This window comes from Anguilla rostrata, chromosome 19 (assembly GCF_018555375.3).
Source record: "Anguilla rostrata isolate EN2019 chromosome 19, ASM1855537v3, whole genome shotgun sequence".
In the NCBI taxonomy this organism is placed as follows: Eukaryota; Metazoa; Chordata; class Actinopteri; order Anguilliformes; family Anguillidae; genus Anguilla; species Anguilla rostrata.
The window spans coordinates 11,493,149-11,512,619 of NC_057951.1; the positions used below are offsets into that span (position 1 = coordinate 11,493,149).

At 46.6% G+C, this 19,471-nt stretch overlaps 3 protein-coding genes across 5 annotated transcripts in view; all 3 read right to left on the reverse strand.

The window, feature by feature from the left end:
• Nucleotides 1-2,062: 2,062 nt before the first annotated feature.
• Nucleotides 2,063-3,709, reverse strand: lamtor4 (late endosomal/lysosomal adaptor, MAPK and MTOR activator 4). The gene is made up of 4 exons (XM_064319316.1): nucleotides 3,561-3,709; nucleotides 3,029-3,109; nucleotides 2,626-2,743; nucleotides 2,063-2,406 (listed from the first exon to the last, which is right to left on the reverse strand). The coding sequence occupies exons 1-4, from the start codon at nucleotides 3,561-3,563 to the stop codon at nucleotides 2,309-2,311; spliced, it is 300 nt and encodes a 99-aa protein (XP_064175386.1). The 5' UTR covers nucleotides 3,564-3,709; the 3' UTR covers nucleotides 2,063-2,308.
• A 1,392-nt stretch (nucleotides 3,710-5,101) lies between these two features.
• LOC135245923 (transcriptional enhancer factor TEF-3-like) lies at nucleotides 5,102-14,751 on the reverse strand. Of its 3 annotated transcripts, none has more exons than XM_064319315.1 (11): nucleotides 14,620-14,751; nucleotides 10,994-11,058; nucleotides 9,850-9,912; nucleotides 9,601-9,735; nucleotides 9,334-9,374; nucleotides 9,103-9,149; nucleotides 8,651-8,778; nucleotides 7,970-8,140; nucleotides 6,612-6,752; nucleotides 6,216-6,368; nucleotides 5,102-5,943 (listed from the first exon to the last, which is right to left on the reverse strand). In XM_064319315.1, the coding sequence occupies exons 4-11, from the start codon at nucleotides 9,700-9,702 to the stop codon at nucleotides 5,830-5,832; spliced, it is 897 nt and encodes a 298-aa protein (XP_064175385.1). In that variant the 5' UTR covers nucleotides 9,703-9,735; nucleotides 9,850-9,912; nucleotides 10,994-11,058; nucleotides 14,620-14,751; the 3' UTR covers nucleotides 5,102-5,829. The 3 variants fall into 3 exon arrangements, with proteins under 3 accessions (XP_064175385.1, XP_064175384.1, XP_064175383.1); XM_064319314.1 differs by having other exon boundaries at nucleotides 7,970-8,107; nucleotides 14,615-14,730; XM_064319313.1 differs by having other exon boundaries at nucleotides 14,615-14,730.
• Nucleotides 14,752-17,223: 2,472 nt separating this feature from the next.
• Nucleotides 17,224-19,471, reverse strand: part of LOC135245926 (DENN domain-containing protein 2A-like) — a 32,757-nt gene continuing 30,509 nt past the window's right edge. Inside the window, exons 14-18 of the mRNA XM_064319317.1 lie at nucleotides 19,225-19,266; nucleotides 18,986-19,091; nucleotides 18,444-18,719; nucleotides 18,094-18,180; nucleotides 17,224-17,944 (exon numbers count right to left, since the gene is read on the reverse strand). Of these exons, the coding sequence (XP_064175387.1) occupies nucleotides 17,913-17,944; nucleotides 18,094-18,180; nucleotides 18,444-18,719; nucleotides 18,986-19,091; nucleotides 19,225-19,266 (543 nt within the window). The 3' untranslated portion in view covers nucleotides 17,224-17,912. The remainder of the gene's footprint in view (nucleotides 17,945-18,093; nucleotides 18,181-18,443; nucleotides 18,720-18,985; nucleotides 19,092-19,224; nucleotides 19,267-19,471) is intronic.

Here is a 19,471-nt window from a genome sequence, read left to right on the forward strand (position 1 = left end):
GCATTTTAATTTGAAAGCAATTTAACAGTAGCACTGTAGTATAGCTTACCCACTTGAATTCATTTTGCTTCTCTGAAGATCCCAAATGTATTCACTTAGAATTCTTTTTGTAAACATACCGGAGAAGAATTGCCAGTTTGAAGTGATACGACGCACAGTAATACAGAGGAAAGTACACGCTAGTGTGGGTGCACACACCTGATTCTACTAATTAAGGTGCTTGGCAACGACTCTAGTGGCTGATTAGTAGAATCAGGTGTGTGCTCCCACACTGAGCCTTTCTGGATAAGACTGGGGACCCCAGCTCTGAAACATGAAAAGCACCTATTGTGCAAAAAAATTAACAGCTTGTTAAAATTATGGGATTGCAGTTTAGATTTGAATGAAAGCCAGAATATACCGTGGTCCCCCAGGACCGAGTTTGAGAACCACTGTCAAATGCGATAGATCTTGTTGGTTCCGACAAGTCATATGCGAAATAAAACCACGATACAAATGCAACGCAAATGTGTAATTTTTTCCAGCAGGACACTGAAAAGTTTTTGCCGAGTGAGATTCTTGATAGATGTCTCCCTCTGCTGGCCCAAAGTAAGGATCACAGTTGGGAAACTGAAACTACTGAGAGTAATTCAGAGTAGTCATGTTATTGTTTGTACTATTCGGTTTACAAAACTTCCATGTCAAACATTGTTTCTTTAGCGTGTCGTATTTCCAATAAAAAAACAGTAACAGTTTCAAAGTTGGCAAACGTTTGTCTTGATGAATAAATACAATATATTTATTATTGTAAATGTTTGCTTCCGATACCTTGATTACATTGTTTACTATGTACACGTCTACAATTAAACAATTGACATGGATCAACATACTGCGTAAACCATTCGGTCGCTTTCCACGGTGCTGAAGGAAGCGATAAAAAAAATCCTTAAATCGCGTGAACATGATAGTTTCTCAGGTTATTACTCATTTTAAATGTATGTTAGGAAAAATTATATAAAAATGACATGCATATAATTATAAAACCTCGCGTATTTGTACTTGTTTTGAATATTTTCGGACTACTAGATCAACTGAAATGGTTCATTTATTTTGCTTGTTTATTCAAATAGAACATCATTTAATTATTCTTATATAAATCAAATGTCCATGCATGTCAGAACATGACCCGAGCATGATATTTTAAATATCATGGGCTGCATGATGCATATTCTTATATGATATGAAAAGTGTACTTTGGATTGACACATATTTAATGGTTCAAGCCCTTAAAAAGACGTTATGTTGATCAATGTGGAGGGCAAATCCATATATCCAAACGTCCGAATCCGAATGTCAGCACACGGATTATAATGAATGATCACTACAAATGCCAAAAAATGCAGCAGCAACAGCTGTGTCCAATTTGACCCGAGAGAAACACTGCGGTGATCGTTCCAAGCAGGAGCGATTTTTCTTTTTCCTGTCGATGTTTTCCATCGATAAATCACCCTGGTTGGCCAGTAACTTGTGACAACAGAAAGGAACGGAAACAAAGTGCATCGCAGCTGAGGAAGGGAGACCTACAGGCTGCAGCTCCACAGATCAAATCGCCCAGGAATTAAGGACAGCTCAAATATTCCCCGACTACAACTGAAAGGTTTAATATTTACAATTGAGTTTGCATATAATAATCATCGCTCAGTGTTTGTCAGTGCTTCGCCAGTAGTAAGATTACATGCTGCACATAGGAATCGCTGTCTTGTGGGTTATAATATAGGGTTATAAGATACGTACAGGACACTAACAAGCAACAAATGTGAGCCACACAGGCCTGTTTGTATGCCTGTGATTCAACGACTGCGTGAGCTCAGCCAGTGAACTGCAGAGTGGAAAACGGTGGCAGCCGGCAGCAGGGTACGTTCTGGAAGGTTCCAATAGGGAGCCTGTGGTTGTCTGCAGCCCTCCCAAAACGATGGAGGGGGCTGCAGTGATGAGGCCTTCATGCAAACGAAAGCAAGCATTTCAAATTTGGAGAAAACCAAAAACTTGGGGATAAATGCAGGTATTACACTCACTAGATCAATCAATTTATTCTTGCCTTTATTCTGTCGTCTGAAGTGACACTGCCAAGAAACAGAAACATTAGTGAGCACACCCATAATAAGTTAAATATCAGCACCAGCAATTCAAGCATATACATTTGTGCACTGGGAGTCCGGAACACACCAGCTTTGTTTCCTTTACAAAAAAGGGCTAAAAAGTTCTTCTTTTTTTTTTAATGGTGACTGAACACAGTTCCCAGAGTCCTTCCGCTTCCCCCGGATTCTGGCTACGCGTTGATCGGTTCCCGCTGGTTACTCTGCCGTTTGACCACAAAGACCTTCTGCCCGGACACAGTCACCAGATACGCGTGGTCCTCAAACATCACTGTAGACACACGAGCAGAAACAAGCAAGCTGCAGTCAGCACTCTGTTACGCTCACATGAAGCTCTGCGACCTGGCCAGAAAGGCAGTGCAAGCCATATCCAAATCTGTCTGTAGAAAATGACAGACGTGTAGTCTCGGCTAAAGATGGAGCGACCGTGAACCCAAAAGCCACGGCCCGGTAAGGCAAACGGGCCGGTGCAGACGCAGGGAGCTCTGACCTGACAAGCGTTTGAAGGGGGGGTCTGCGGTACCATGCAGGCGAAACTTGCAGGCTGTCTGCACCATCTGCATGATGACCCCTGCTGTGCGCTCGTCATTCTCCAATTCACCTGCCGACTGCAAGGGAAAATGCTGACCGTGAGGATTGTTTTTTCAGATTAATACCATCCATGTATAGCACGGATACACCGATACAGTATTAATGACCTATACAGCCCATTCTATTGAGCGCAATATGTCAGCCAGTCACTCGTACCACAAACCCAAATGAATTGGCGTCTATGCAGCACTGATGCAATAGTAACATGGAAATAATAACCCCCACTTGTTAGGTCGTGTTAAACATCGGCAAGGATTTGGTTATAGCAATACACAAGACGCTCCGAATCAAAGGTAACTCACAGCCAGCACCCCGTCCTCACTGATCACCAGATACCCAACCTGATCTGGGATCCTCTCCAGACCCTGCGTAAGTGCCGTAGTCTACATCAGACACACGCACAAAAGAAGATAATTAGGTCGATTAAAGACAGATCCTAAAACAACATATTGTTCATATAAATAGCGTGTACAAACGCATACGCTTGCCGAGTCAAAATTACTTGCACAGCGCACAATTTAAAAACGAGAAGTTAGATCTTCAGCTACGTTACTCATATTGTATTTATGGCAAATACTTTTCGTTAAAAAAAGTTTATTATATTTCAGATTTTATTCGATCTAAATAGCTCACTTCATCTAAAACTAATGTTCTGTAGTTAGCTGGCAAGATTGGTTTGCATACAGGAAATGGTTACGAACGCCTTACTTTGTTACCTTTAGTACCACTAGTCAAATATTTACAGACCACTTTATGTAAGATACCTTAACTAAGCTACGGATCTAGCCTGTTTTTTTAATTAAACACTTAGCGAAAGTTTGCGAAAATACTCACCATATTCAATTTTTGCGTCGTAGGCTACCAAAAACACACCACCAAACGCACTGTCACATGACTTCTTCTTCTTCAGTTTCGTTAAATCGTGGCTAAAATTAGCAAAAGGTGCGTTACCGCCACCAACTGGCGTGGGGTTAGAAAATGTACAGACTTCAGATAAAAAATTTTAAAAAAGGAAACTCTTCTATCCTCCGTTGATTTTCAGAGTTTTATTAACATTAAGTTCCTCCCATCTCTTGCAAACTCGTCATCAATGTCACATGTCTGAAAATAATGTGTACACAATCACTGGATGACTCACTTGTCAGCCAAAACTCCAAAACTGGTTATTTGCTGTCTGTGGCTTTGTAGAATTAAACTGTATAAATAATGAGAAAGGGGACAAAAGAAGAGACAGACAGCTTCCTGTCAGATTTTGTTAAAATTCTATATCCGTTCAGCCTCTTTAGTGTCTATGAAAGTTCCAGAAAAACAACGGATCCAGCAGAAGGGTAGTGTGCTTGACCTGGCCCAAGGTCATGCAGTCAGTGAGGTGATATTTTGTTATGAAAGAAGACACCCCAGCCAGTACACCTGCACAGCCAGACAGCTTACTGGCAGTAACAGGTCCAAGCATATGAAAAGACTTTTGGATCACCTCCTCATTTGACATGACCAATAAACTAACCTTTCATATAACTGATTGAAAAATGTATATCAGCAGCCAAACCAGGGAAACACTGGCATTGTGATTTTTGCATTTCTCCTTTGCTGAGTTAATGTGTGAGCCTTGTGTGGACTCCGAGGTCGGTCTCTCTGAGCCATCTTCCTGTTTCATCTGTGTTCGATTCCTCATTCAGGGTCAGGCTGCTCTTCCAGCTCCTACAGTTCAGCAGTCCACACTGCGTCAAAGTTCAGATACACTGCTAATAAAATGCAGTATTTAGCTGCCAATGGAGCTGGGCTCCAAGACAGAGGGGAGTCTTTCAGCTGCAGCTCAAGCACAGAAAAACTGAGAGCCTTCCCCATGAGTCTGCCGAGCAGCTGTGTGCGTGTGCGTGTGTGTGTGCGAGTGCGTGCGTGAGCCTGTGCGTGCGTGTGCGTGTGTGCATACACATGCATGCATATTTGTGTGTGTGTGTGTGCATATGCTTGCATGCGTATTTGTGTGTGTGTGTGTGTGTGTGAGAGACTGTATACAAACAGGAATTCCAGACCTTCAGATCAGCATGAAAATGAGCAAATAAACCTTTCAAAGATTTAGTGACAGAAATAACAGCTCATTAAGTTGCTGTTGTGGATATTATGATAGGCATATACACAATTCCAAATTATTTTTAATAATAGCAAAGGGCCATATCAAATGAAAGGCAAGTTGGTCACATAAAATGTTTTATTCCGACCTATGCAGATCATTTTCTTAATAAACCTAAAATTTTGAAACAGACCACTAAGAACTAAGTATAATCTGTGCATTTGAAATGACTGCCAGTTGATAACAAAAAGCTAAATCAAGCAGTTAATTATTTTGTGAAATATAAGCTTGACAGGAGCCGCTGTAGTTCCATCTCAGCTCACTTTTATTTTCATTCAGTGGCATTAAATGTTAAATACAATTTCACATCTGAAAAACAAATCCATTAAACATTCATGCTTTGCCCATTACTGTGGAAAATTATGATGAAGGTCTTTTATATGGTAATTAGACCCTGACGGCTAGAGCTTTTTGGAACGCCACACATTATTTGGGAAGTGGGAAAAGACAGGGAACAAACACGCTGACTGCTTCAGAAAGCATAGAATTTAGCAGCTTGCGATCCCATTGTGGCCTCCTTACTGCAGCTGTGGTGTAATTCGCCATGACCACCATTGGGTGGCACTTTGGGACCTCTTTTCTCAGTTACCTGTGAGCGTGCTGCTCCCTCACATGCAACTGTGCAGAACAGAAATCTTAACCGAGATTCTGGGAAAATTTATATACAATAACAGACAGTCAGTGCATGCATTGTTTCACAGTTTCCTCCTTCAGTAAAAAATAAAAATGAAATAGAATGAAATGACAGTGACAACATCCCAAAGCACAGTCTGAGCACGCCCTCATCCGGGCACAATACTCACTTCCCTCTATGAATGTTCCCTCATGGCTTTGACTGGTGGCACTTCCTGTCGACGTAAGGACACAAAAGTCACAGCACACGGGCCCCCTAACACTGACACAGAGGGTCGGCTGGCCGTCCCAGAGGGAGGAGTTTGTTGCCGTGGTGACAGGAGATGGTTCTCTCAGTCCTCAGTCCCTGACGAGCCTGTAGATGTGGTGCTGGGCGCCGTGCTTGCTGGCGGACACCTCGAAGACGTACGCCACGCAGAGCAGGGTCTCCAGCGTGTCTCTGTTCGACACCACCTGCCAGGAGACACCGCCCGTCACCTCAGCGCACTGAACGCACGGGTCACTTCCTGTGCGTCACCCGCATGTCACTCAACTGTGTGTGGGAGCGTGTTCAATGGGTCTAGTGTATGAAGTGTGTTAAAAGCATGCAGCATGTGGTAGCTCATAGGATTGTGTTAAACAGGAGCAGTATATGGGCGTGTGTTAAATGTGCGCAGTGTAAATGAATAAGCACTGTGTAGGTGAGTGTGATAATAGGTGTGGTGTACGGGAGCGTTTGTCAGTACCTGCAGGATGGTGAAGTTCTCCAGCACGCTGTTCATCATGTATTTCTCGGGCAGGTGCTGGAGTTTGTGGATGAAGTTGATCATGTACTCGCACAATGGCGAGCGCTGGAACTGGTAAACATAGCGCCCGTTCTCCAGCCTGCCGCAGTCCGTCTGCAGGGACACATTGAGAGGGTCAACGTTCACACACAAGTCAGGGATCTAGAACCCCACTGCTTTTAGTTACCGGTAGCGATTGTGACATCAGCATCGGAATGTTCCGTTGAGAAAATTCTAATCACCTATTTGCCATGGCACACCTTAAAGGGTTAATACAACCGATGGTGCTATTTATGAGCTGTAATGGAGATATCTTCAGACAGCATTCCCCAATTCCCTTATTCCACACCCCCTCACCTCCACTTTCTCCACCACCTGCTTGCTGAAGGAGCAGACCCTGGTGCAGGAGGTGATGGTCATGCTCTCCGAGCTCTCGTACAGACTGGACATGCCGTAGAACTCGGAGCCCCCATCCTGGAGGCTGCCGCCCAGGTCTGCCTGCACAGGAAGCAAGGAGAAACTGCATCACCGTACACTCCTCAGCTTCAAAATCACATGAGCCCTCCAGGTGCTTCAGACTAGAGACGGTGAAGAAAGGTCCTGGGTGCCATCAAACTGATAACAGTGCTGTTGGAATTAAAATGTTACATGGTTAAATGGTTTATAAACATTGCATGCAACCCCACAAGAACACTTGCTGCATGCTTTTAACCATTGGGAGCAGTGCAGCTTCAAATCCCACAACATTTGCAGGCAATAAGAATCTGTCTTTATGCTGGAGTGCCAGGCAGTGCATTGAATGTCTTAGCTGACTCCTTCATGGTTGTGTTGCAAAAACTAAAAGTTGAGGTTAGGTGGTGATTGAATGTCTTTGCTGACTCATTTATGGTTCATTGGGGTGGTTATCCTAAGAAAATTTCTGTTCCAACGTCCCTAACGATAGACTGGCGACCTGTCATGTGTACAAAACACATGACAGGCCGCCAGCTCTCACTCTCTCTTTCTCTCCCCCCCTCGGCAAGTGATGTGATATGAATGCTATACTGACGAATACTGATTGTTTACAATTCCTGCCTCGTTCTTTTTTCCTTGGAATCTAACACTTCAGAGGAGTGATGGAGATTTCCGGTGAGGTGTGAGGAGGGAGATAGATATTTGGAGTGTCTCATCGCTCACTCCCCCCCCCCCCCTTCAGACTGAGGGCTCTATAAATAGCCACATGAGTGGGATGGCTTCAGTGAGAGAGTGAGGAGGGGAACAGGTGCTCCGGCTCGAATGTCTTCCCTGAAAGAGCAGCTCTGTCCATGTTCCCCTGGGTGTTTTCCCACTCTCCACCCACAGGGGTCAGCAGAGGACAAACACCACCACCCCCCCACCAACAGTGACCTGGAGAGACCAGAGAACCTGAGATCACATTATAGCCCACATACTCCTTAACTGCAATCATTTCTCTCTCCTCCTAATTCTCGGAAATTAATTTTGTTCCCATTTTTGTCAGGAACATGAGTCTCTGGTCTTCGCCTCAAGAGCCATACATTGTACTGTGCTGAGACCCGCAGCACATGCAGGCGTAGTGTATGCAAGCGTTCATCGTTATCGTGCAGGATGGTGAAGCACAGTACTCATCATGTATTTCACAGGGAGGTACGGGAGTCTGCGTACCAAGCGGGTTAAATAGGTGCGGTGTAGGGGAGCGTTTGGGAAAGCGGTCTCACCCAGAACTTGACCAGGAAGAAGGCGTCGGCCGGGCCCTTCTCAAACAGCTCCCTCAGCCCCCCCTTCTCGGGGAACTTGTCGTAGATCTGCCGCACGTCCACAGCTTCCAGGCACGGATCACCGAAGGAGGGCCCGGACTGGCCCATGTGCACAAACAGGTGTTTGTTATACTGAGGGCAGAGAACAGGACACCTTCTCCATTCAAATAGCCTCTCTTTCAGCTCCAGCTCAGGCACACTATGACACCATCCATTAACTCAGCAAGCTTAGCTCAACTGCTCAACGCATCTTATTATAATCAAACACTACATTACTCATACAGCATGAAAGCAACATGGTCAGTCTGTATAGCCGACTGTGACGTCTGTAGAGTTCTCATCTTTAATTAGAGGGCGTAGAGTGCTGGGACAGGCATTTTTGTGAAGAGTAGGGGTCTGCAACCCTGGTCCTGGAGAGCCACAGGGCCCGCTAGCTTCTTCCCACTTTAGAACCAGCAACCAATTCATACCCAAATCTGCTGGTGATCTATACCTGCTTTAAATTAAGTGCAGGTATACATCTATACATGGATTTCATTAAGTGCTGAGCAACAGCAAACCGCCAGCAGATCCTGTGTATCTCCAGCACCAGGACTGCGGGCCTGAGCACATTCAGCAACCAAAGGGCGAAAGGCGACTCACGCTTTCGGGGTCCAGCTGATGCTCCAGGAAGGCGGAGAACTCCAACATGCGGAACCTGGATGTGGCGATACTGCGCGCCAGCCAGGAGGCGCCGGAGGGCACGGACACGCCCGCTGCACTCTCATAGCCTGAGGAGGAGGCGGCAGGGGAGCAGTGCGAATACAGGAGCTGGAAATCTTACATTTAAACCGACTACCGGTCTCAACTTGCTGGAATTTAGTGTTCTTGAGCAGACAGGTTGTCAGTCAATTGGCAAACAATCCAAAGTTTTTCTCCTATTATTGTTTCGCACTTTAGTGTTCTATTTGCGCTTTAATGTTAGAGAATGTACATTTCTAAGGGTAGTTACTAAGGAGTGACATCTCTCATTTTAGTCACATCTCTTTTTTGAGTGATGTCTCTCTGCCAGTCGTTGGTTCCTGAGAGGAAACTGGAGGCTGAGGGTGACTCACCTGTAATAGGAGCTGGGCTGTAGCTCTGCTGTGAAAAGGGCTTGATGCTATGTAGGGAAGAGAGGGATTTAATTAAAATATGTTGAAAATGTGAAAATATGAAAATAGATTGTTGTCCACTTGATATATAGGATGGGTCACAGAAAAATACATATAAATAAATATATTAGGGGTTCCTGGATCAGGACAGTCAGATGAAACAGAAAGAGGTATTTAATACAGGTTACTTACTCCTCAGAACCAGGCAGTCCCTGCATAGCACCATGCCAAAACTGGAAAAAAGAGAAAACGTGTCATCTGTTTGTTATAAAACACGCTTTGGCTAGTCTCAAAGAATTTTACTGATGTAGGCCTGCATGAATTGATACCTATATCCTGAAAGATAATCAATTTTCTTGAGTGTGGAATGATACTAATCAATCATGTAATGCTGGTGCTATTCTACTAGTGGAAAGTATTAGGATCAGAGGGACGAGAAGCTGCTCGCACTCCGCTCACCCCAGTGGCTGATGGGAAGGCAGGCTGGGCAAGCTCCTGCAGGGTCAGCGTGTTCTGGAAGACGGAGGCTGAGATGATCTGGGCGGAGGACATGGCCGCCATGCTCTGAAGGGCCTTGTCTTTGGCCACATGGTCCTGTGAAAGCACATGGAAACAGAAGCACACATCACATCACTGCCATCGCTGCCATTAGGGGCAAATAGGGTCGCCAGATTTACCGGCACGGCACGCACACCATGGCACACATACCTTCAGCTTCACCTGGATGTCTCTGGCCTTCCGTCGGGCCAGCACCTGGATGTGACTGGACACCTGAGGGAGAGAGCGGACAGGTGAGGCAGAGGGACAGCCGCAGAGCTGGAACAACAAACCCCCACATTCAACACTGCCAAAAAACCACAGCTACTTTAGCTACTTTCTCCTGTGAGCTATTTTCATGACAGTGAACTTTATGGTCGTTAAGGCTAAATGAATCTTTGTGAAGAGGAGCGTCTGAGAGAGAGGGGCCCTACTGCTTGAAAGAAGTGAACAAAATTGTTTGTTGGCCGTCTGCGGCACCAAATAAGAAAGTTCTTAATATTAAATGGCATCACTGCAAAAGGTGAAAATTCCACAAGCAAATCTCCGTGTAGGAACCAGTGTGAATACTTGTGCCACTCCAGTGACGGTCAAATGTGAAGAGGGCCATGTCTTTGCACGGCGATATTGAGTTCCATGTGAGGGTTTTAAATTCCAAATGTTTCCGTGTTATAGAGTGTTTTTCCGTACTGCGTTCCCAGACTTCCATTCTTCCAGAGGGAGCGGGCTGTGGAGGCGTGACTCTCCCGACACCCAATCCTACGGCATGCGTGCATCGCTGTGCACCAATCATCAGCATGCGAGCATCGCTGTGCACCAATCATCAGCATGCGTGCATCGCTGTGCACCAATCATCAGCACGCGTGCATCGCTGTGCACCAATCATCAGCATGCGAGCATCGCTGTGCACCAATCATCAGCATGCGTGCATCGCTGTGCACCAATCATCAGCATGCGTGCATCGCTGTGCACCAATCATCAGCATGCGTGCATCGCTGTGCACCAATCATCAGCATGCGTGCATCGCTGTGCACCAATCATCCGCATGCGTGCATCGCTGTGCACCAATCATCCGCATGCGTGCATCGCTGTGCACCAATCATCCGCATGCGTGCATCGCTGTGCACCAATCATCCGCATGCGTGCATCGCTGTGCACCAATCATCCGCAGGGGAAGCCCTGTCTTCACTCACAATGTCAAGAGCAGTCAGCACTCGCTGCCCCCTTCATTGTGACTGTTACTTGGGTGATAGGCTGGCCTGTGATTGGCTGAGGTCAGCTCTGTGAAACACTGCGGATTGGCTGGAGGTCTCACCTGCTTCCTGGTTCGCCACTTCCCCGTTCTGAGTTTGATGTATCTTGCTATCAACTCGTTTCGTCCTGAAAGAACCAATCAGAAGTTGTGTTTGTTTTTTTTTTCTGCTGTGTTCTCTGGTTCAATGGGCCAATCACTAGAGACCTCTAAAGCAGAACCACTTTCCCACATTGCCAAATACCCACAGATATAGGTGGGGCACATGCACAGACGTGGAAGGTACAACCAATTGTCTTATGTTGTCAGGTAAGACATGCAAAACATCTTGACACACTGATAATGCTCTAAGCAATTGTAATTTTATGTGTTAGTGTTTTGTATATTAATTCTAATCACATTCCCATTATGAAAACAAAATTTATGCAAATAGTTACTGACAAATAATATACCACCAACACATTTGTTATTACTATTTTTAAAATACATAAACTCATATCAGAATCTTGGGACTTTTGCACTCTCAAAAGCAACACGGCATAAGCTTCATAAAAGCAAAAGGAGCAGCTCCACGCTTATTGTTTTCACACCAGTATGTGTTTCTCAGCTGAGGGCGGCAGTTCTTGTGTGGGGGGGAGGACAGAAGGAGCAGAGCAGCACCTCAAAGCGGCCAGAAGAGAATCTGACTCTTTGAACTGCCAGGAATTAAAATGTTTACTCGTTGGTCAGTGAGATGTGCGTGTCTGCCTCGGTAAGTGAGATGGATCCTGAGGACGGGTGCGTGTGTGGGGTGGGGTGCGGTGGGGGGGTACTGATGACAGATGGGTCACATTGGGGGAGCAGGTGAAGGGGTCGGCTGCTCAATGCCACAGGACAGGCTCGGTGGGGAGGAGATGGAGGAGAGGCCCAGGAGTGGGGGAGAGGGAGTGGGGGATGGAGGGGGCGAGAGGCAGCTGCCCTGTGTGTCAATGTTTATAGAGCATGCCTTTACACCAGACCTAAATCACTGGCCCGTTCTTCCATCGAGGGCTCTGGTTACAGGGACAAGGACTCAAGAGATCATGTGACCATCATGTGGCCTGATCTCCCCCAAGCAAAAGCAAAAATCCCGCTGGCCTCTCCCATCTACTGTAGCGCACCCCCGTACCCCTTTTCACTAATGTCACGAGCATTGCTATTTGAGGGGTTCAGATCCAGTTTTTGATCTTTTTCTGCTGTCCTGTAAAGCATGTTTGTGACAGTTTTTTTCTGTAAAAAGCGCTATACAAATAAAATTGATTTTGATTTTTAAAGTAGGGAGGAATTCGGAGAATGGGGTGGGGAAGGGGGGATGTAGGACAGATGAATACATCCTCATCTCTCTCTGTCCCACACTGGTTTCCATGCAAGAGACCAGGCAGATCACTGTCTCAGCAATGGAAAACCCAGCCTAAAACTTTCTTTAAATACTGCCACAGAAATACAGATGCCAAAGTACAAGCATATGGCGGCAGGATACAGGATATGAGAGCAGGTGTCCGATAGTACTCATTCAGTCAGTTAAAATTTTAAATGAGTGCAAAACACTGAGAGTATGACAGTGAGATGGTGTTTTCTTTTTTTTCAAAAAGACAAAAGTCTCCATGCAGGATAGTATGGCACATCAGCAACACATGGGAGGCCCTCACACACACACACACACACATGCGCAGAAACACAAACACACACACACACACAAACATACACGCATGCACATGCACAAACACACAAACATACATGCACACACACGCACACACGTGCACAAACACACGCACACATGCACACACAGTGTCTGGTTTTATGAGGGCCAGCAGCTGTTAGTACTGTGTGTCGCAGGCAGAAGTGTCAAACTGCAGCAGAGGAGGAATGTTTTCCTTGGCCGTGCACACCGAATATCAGCCCATTGCACAAGAGCACGGCCTCATCCAGCACACTGACTAATGAGAGAGAGCCGCTGATTAGCATGGCTGAGTCGCACTGCGGTCAGTGACATCACGGCCATGGTCCAGAGCAGAAGTTATGGCTGTTATGCATGGAAAAGTGTGACAGACTTCCTGTCTGCTTACAGCTGCAGTATAAAAGTAAATTGCTGAATATTCCACTTACAGTGAAGCAGCAGACACAAAATGACTTTGTTTTTTTAATGTATTATTTATCGGAATGCCATAAAATTTTGTGGGCTCCAGATTATTGGACAGTGGTTTCAAAAAAGTGTGGAAAACGGAAATGCTTAAATTTTTTTTAGGGCTTTGTCTATTTCCCCAGTCACAATCGAGCTTAACGAGAGGGAATTGGGGAAACAGTGAAACCTGGGTGTCCGGGAGCAGAACCTTGATGGAGGTGCAGGTGATGACTGCTCATTTTGGGGCAGCAAGTGCAGAGAGAGGGGAGCAGACAGAGGTCAGTTGAAGGTCATTCAGTCTCTCTGACAGACAGACGGACAGACAGGGGAGCCGACCCAGTGTCTAGCCGGGTGTAAAACAGATGGGATGGGGGGTGTATAGGGGCGAAGGGGATTGAGGGGTGTATAGACATGCAGCAGGGACAGGTGCGGACCCCCCCCCACTTGCCCCGCCCGCAGGCTGCAAGACACAAGCGACTCCACGTTTATTTGTTTCCCCCTCTCTGAAGTGCTGAAAGGGTAAACGTCTATTCTAGTGTAGAGTTACAGCGGGTTGCCTTGAACCCGACTCCCAGCGCACACACACATGCCATTCCTCGCTGATGTGACAGTCACAGCCGCCCCTGACCCACCCTAGGGCGGGTGGGGGGAGGGGGTTGTAGGCTTGGGCAGAATGTACCACCTGCCCCCTGCTCCTTCCCCGCCATTACTGGAGCTTTATAAGGGGTTAGAGCTGATCAGGGATCGGCACTCTGACCTTGGACCTGCACTTACACTGAGGGTAGAACAGCAGACCGGCCGAGCTCAAACACGCCCTTCACACTCACCAGTCACGCTCAATTCAGCCAGCTTCCCTGACTGTCTCTGTTTTTGTTCAAGTCATATAGGGAAGTAACATGATGTGCATAGGTGTTAATAGTCATTTACACTGAATCCTCATGAGATTTGGAAGCATGTTGAAGAGTGGATTTTAGTGACAGAGGGGAATGGGGTAGAGTGAGAGAGGGAGAGGCGAGGATGGGAGACAGAGAGGAGATGAATGAGTGAGAGAGGAGATGAGTGAGTGAGAGAAAGAGGAGATGAGTAAGTGAGAGGGAGGAGAGGAGTGAAAGAGATGAAGGAGTGGAGTGATAGAAAGAGGAGATGAGTGAGAGAGGAGATGAGTGAGTGAGAGAAAGAGGAGATGAGTGAGTGAGAGGGAGGAGATGAGTGAGTGAGAGAAAGAGGAGATGAGTGAGAGAGGAGATGAGTGAGTGAGAGAAAGAGCAGATGAGTGAGTGAGAGGGAGGAGATGAGTGAGTGAGAGAAAGAGGAGATGAGTGAGTAAGAGGGATGGGAGGGGTGAGTGAAAGAGAGGGAGGAGAGGAGAGAGTGAGAGGGAGGAGATGAGTGAGTGAGAGAAAGAGGAGATGGGTGAGTAAGAGGGATGGGAGGGGTGAGTGAAAGAGAGGGAGGAGAGGAGAGAGTGAGAGGGAGGGGAGATGAGTGAGAGAGGAGAGAGTGAGAGGGAGGGGAGCAGAGGAGCAGGACTGGAGGAGGCGTACCGTACATCTTTCCCTCGTCAGAGAGGATGATCTTCCTCCGGCCGCAGGGCGGGTAGATGTTCAGCGCCTCCTGGAAGCTCTGCTCGATGTCGGGGCTCCACACCCCCTCTGCATCGTTCTCCAGCGGCTTCTCCAGCACCTCCCGCAGGCCCTCACTGGCGCCCCCTGGAGAGGGGGGTGGGACCCAGGCCGCAGACGTGGTGGCCAGGGAGCAGGGGGAGGGGCCGGAGGAAGAGGGAGGAGGCGGAGGTGGGTGGGCAGGGGGCGTGGCTCAGACAGTGGGACACACCTGGAGATATCAAACCCACACTGAGGTCAGGGGAACTCAGGGGAAATTAGGCATACATAACCAGCATTCACTTCCTTTCCCTAGATCCATAGGGAACATTACACTTCATTTCAATAGATCTATAGGGTATATTAAACCTCCTTTCCATAGATACACAGGGGATATCACACTTCATCTTCCTGGATCCATAGGTGATATTACCCTTCCTTTCCCTGGATCCATAAGGGACATTACACTTTAGAACAATGATTTTATAAACACATTCTGCTTAGAAATGAAGAATGTAATACTACAGGCAGTTATCAACACAATGCCTGTTATTATTGGTAGCAGGAGTATCATCGGACTACAAGATAAACAGTGAGAAATATATCCCAGCCCACCTGTGGCAGCTGGATGGAGAAATAGCTCAGACACTAGGAAGCAATCGCACACTGGCAGCCATTATGGCTCTCCATGAAGTGTGCATTTGTGTTCATTTGTATTTATAAGTCTTTAATAACAACACTCATGCAGGAAACACAGGAGAGATGGGGACAATACCAGAAATAATTATTTAAGCCTTCTTCAAATACAGGGTGTAGAACAGATAAATATTAACATAAATAAACTGTGACAGAAAAAAATGAGGAAGACACCGAGTTCAGAAGATAGCAGCAGGCACACTTTAAACTTAGTTTTTTTGTTAAATAAAGGTTTTAACTTCACCATTTAGCTGGAAAGACAAGCACAATACTTTTAAAAGTATAAAGCCTTCACGTAATGGTCAATAATAAGGTGAGACAATTAAGAGAACAGTCTAATCATTCTGGAAAACTTACCCACTAAAAACGGAATACCAGGCAGGTATAAGCTGGAATTTGAAGGGAAGGTAATGTGGCAGGTCCTGGAGGGAATAACGGATTATCCCTTCCCTCCCTTTCAAAGACGTTTTGGAGTGCGAAGGCAGGAATCTGAGGAATTGGCTGCGGTGTTGAGTATGGAATTGACTGTGAGCGAGAGAAAGAGACTGACTGACTGGGAAGTGTGTAGTGAAAGCCGGGAGGGGGGATGGGGGGGGGCATGGGGGGGTATGGGGGGAGGTTCAATGGGAGGGTCCAGGATCAGAAAAGGGAAAAGGAAAAGTCTCAGCAGAGGGAAAGGGAAATTGCAAAGGGAAAACCAACCATCGCAAACTGGGAACGCTGGAGGAGTTGGAGGGGGCGGGGGATTGATGGTTCAAAAGGGAAAAATCAGTTGTGAAACATTTCCATGAATATTGGAATTTGTCTGTAGAAATATTTGAATACTTGACATGACCTTCTTGGGGAACAGCTGAACTGAACAGAAAAATGATAGTATATTAATACTATTTCAGCAGCACTGTTTATGGGGGGGTGGGGGTGTTACATTTTTCTTTCACAAAGGAAATCAAAAGTAGCTTTTCAATTGTAATTGTGTTTTTAATTGTCTTAAATTGTGCTGCATAAACTAAATGACAAAAAGTTATCTGTCAATCATAGCTGTTTATTGGTACTTGCATGCATCTCCATATGTCTTCCTACATATGAGAAATATGCACACAGATCATTCAACCACTAGGCAGTACAGTAAAAGATTTGAAATAAAGATTAGCATGAGGACATTGAATCATGGGGCCCTCTAGTGGATTAGTTGCTTGTACCTCACTTCAGTGGACCAGCATTTCTGATCTTGTTCAAACCATCAGGTTTAATTTCGCTGCTCAGGAGCACTGACCTATCAGCATTTCATTCCTTTATTTCAGTCAGCGTGTGAGTGAAAACACATTCTATTCAGATTTTGGCAGATCTGAGTAAACGTGGTCTGCCTGAATGTCGAATGGTTAGGAGTTCTGTGTGGCGGTTGATAAAATCATCACATAACAATATTATTTAAAAACGGCCCAGTTTGCTTGATTAGAACACCTTTTCATTTTTAAAATTTTTATTTTTACACAGTTTCGTTGCTTCTCAGATCAAGTTTAAGACAAATCAAGTGGTCTTTCAAAAACAAAATCGCAATCACAACAAACAACATTTTTATTTCCTTTTCTTTACAGCACTACCATTCATTCCACTTTCTATTTCCAGCCTTGACTCCTTGTGCTTCAGGTCCAATATTGCCAGTATGTGCTTCTCATAGAAGCACCTCACGCAGTTCACATATCCCAGCATCCTCTTCTTCACAGTCCTCTTGCATCATCCATCCATCAGCCCGCTCCTTTAAAAGTCAGCGCCACAGTGAGTTCCCCCGTCACTGTGGCAACACAAAGTGGTCTCACGTCCCAAATGTGCGAAACACCCTGATTATTTAAAAAACAAAACCGACAACTACCATAGCTTTTTTTTTTTGCTTCATCTGAAATGGAAAGAAAAAGATATAACGTTTGTCTGAAAAGAATATAAATTAATTTATAGCCTCCTGTTTCAAAAGAAGTTGTACTGTGTTCAAATGTAAAAAAAAAAAAAAATTATCCACATTTATTTAAAAACTACAAAAATTTTAAATCATAATAAAAAAACTACAAAAATTCTCCTTCGGCTGCTCAGCCCACATCTTCACTTCTCCTGGTGTGCCACTCATTTGGTCCACTGCAGCTGAGAGAATTCAGCGTCCATTTTGGAGGAGAGACAGTAGACTAGTGAAGTGAAGAGACACAGGACACGATAATAACCAGCCATTAATCCGCCCCCATCAGGGCAGTGAGAGGAAGTGACTGCCGCGATATGAATCGGTATTTTGGTGCAGGCAGTGATAAAATAGAGCGCATTGAGAGTTATCAGCCCGAGCCTCAGTTAGCCCAAAAAGCCCCCCTCTCTCCTCAGGGTTGAAATGGACAGTTTCCCGCAGCTTTAGCAGTCAGGCTGCACAGAACTGCGGCTATGCGGGTCCCCGTTGCTGTTGAGCTTGTTTTCGTGAGTCCGGCTTCCAGATCGTAAAAAAAAACGCCTGTCAGCCATCTCACGCACACACTGCACGCTGCTGAGCAGCTGGGTCCAACATTCCTCATCACTTTTTGGACAGGAATTTCATTTTATTGCCTGAAAATTAACAGGGAAGAAAACAAACGTGAGCAGGCTTGAAAACCCCAAAGAACAAATGTCTCCCGGGTAATGCGGTGACACAGAGGGTGGAACACAGTTCTAGAATGTCTGGGAGACATGGTTCTAGAATGTCTGACGGGTCTCACCTAGGCCTTTGAGGAACTTGTTGACTCCGCGGTGTTCGCTCCCAGGAAGAGAGTCCAGGTAGTCCTGAGCCCTCACTTCAAACAGGCCTGCGCAGAGAGAGCACATGCTTCAATGGAGAGAAACACACAACACTAAAAGACCGGCACAGTTTCCCATCAGCAGTATGCCAGTTTAACAGCACACAGCACAGGGATCGCAGCACAGGGTTCACAGCACATGGATCACAGCACAGGCTACACAGCACAGGCTTCACAGCACAGGGTTCACAGCACAGGGATCACAGCACAGGCTTCACAGCACAGGGATCACAGCACAGGCTTCACAGCACAGGGATCGCAGCACAGCCCACCTCTCACGCCCTGCCGGCGCTGCTCCCTCTCCTGGATGAAGCCGGTGAAGGTCTGCGTCTCCATGAAGAGCTCCAGGAAGCGGCGCAGGCTCTTGGAGGAGACGGCCTTGCGGAAGGCCTCGCGCTGGAAGGAGGAGGGGGTGGGGGAGGAGGAGGGGGAGGAGGAGGACTCTTCATCGCGCTCCCCAGCACCCAGGAAGAGCGGGTAGTGGCCCACCATCTCCACGAAGAAGCGCACGAAGGCCTCAGACACCACAGCGCTGAGGGAGCTGGAGTCTGGGGTACGAGAGGGGCACAGACAGGTCTCACAGACGTTTTAACGTTTTAAAAAACCTACTCTTCAAATGGTTACATCACTGATAACCAAACTCGGTCCTGGGCCCCCTCTCTATATTCTGGTGTTTGTGTATACCATAATTTTAACAAGCTGCTATTTTTTCTGGGATTGCGACTGGTTGACAGGAAAGCCGGCACACGCAGGGGGCCCCAGGAATGGGTTGGGGAACCCTGGGGTTAAATGAAGGTTAAAGGCGCATGCTCACCGCTGGAGATCTCTCCCCTCTCGCAGGCCAGCTCCCTCCTCCTCTCCAGGACGTGCTCCAGCGCCGCCTGCAGTTTGTGGGGCAGGATGGAGTCCTCGTCGTCCATCTGTGAGTGACAGCAGTGTCAGCACCGGGGAGCCATACACCGCGTGCACGTAGGTCGTCACGGTAACACACAACATCACACAACATCCAACATCATCCAACATCACACAACATCCAGCAACATCCACCCGTACCTGTCTGAGGAAGCGACTGTTACCCAGGTCGACCACCAGCACCTGCAGGTGAAGAGAGAGGGGGGAGAATGATGTCACTTCCTGCCGGCCCAGCTCTTGCCTTAGAGGCTGCGCACAGTGCATAACAGTGAATTGCTGGCAGGAGTAGAAGGCCGAGGCTCTGAGGTCCCAGAAGCGCACACAGTCCCCTCAGCCAGGAAGTGCACAGAAGAAAAGAAAACCTGACCTTTGACCTGTTGGAACGGCC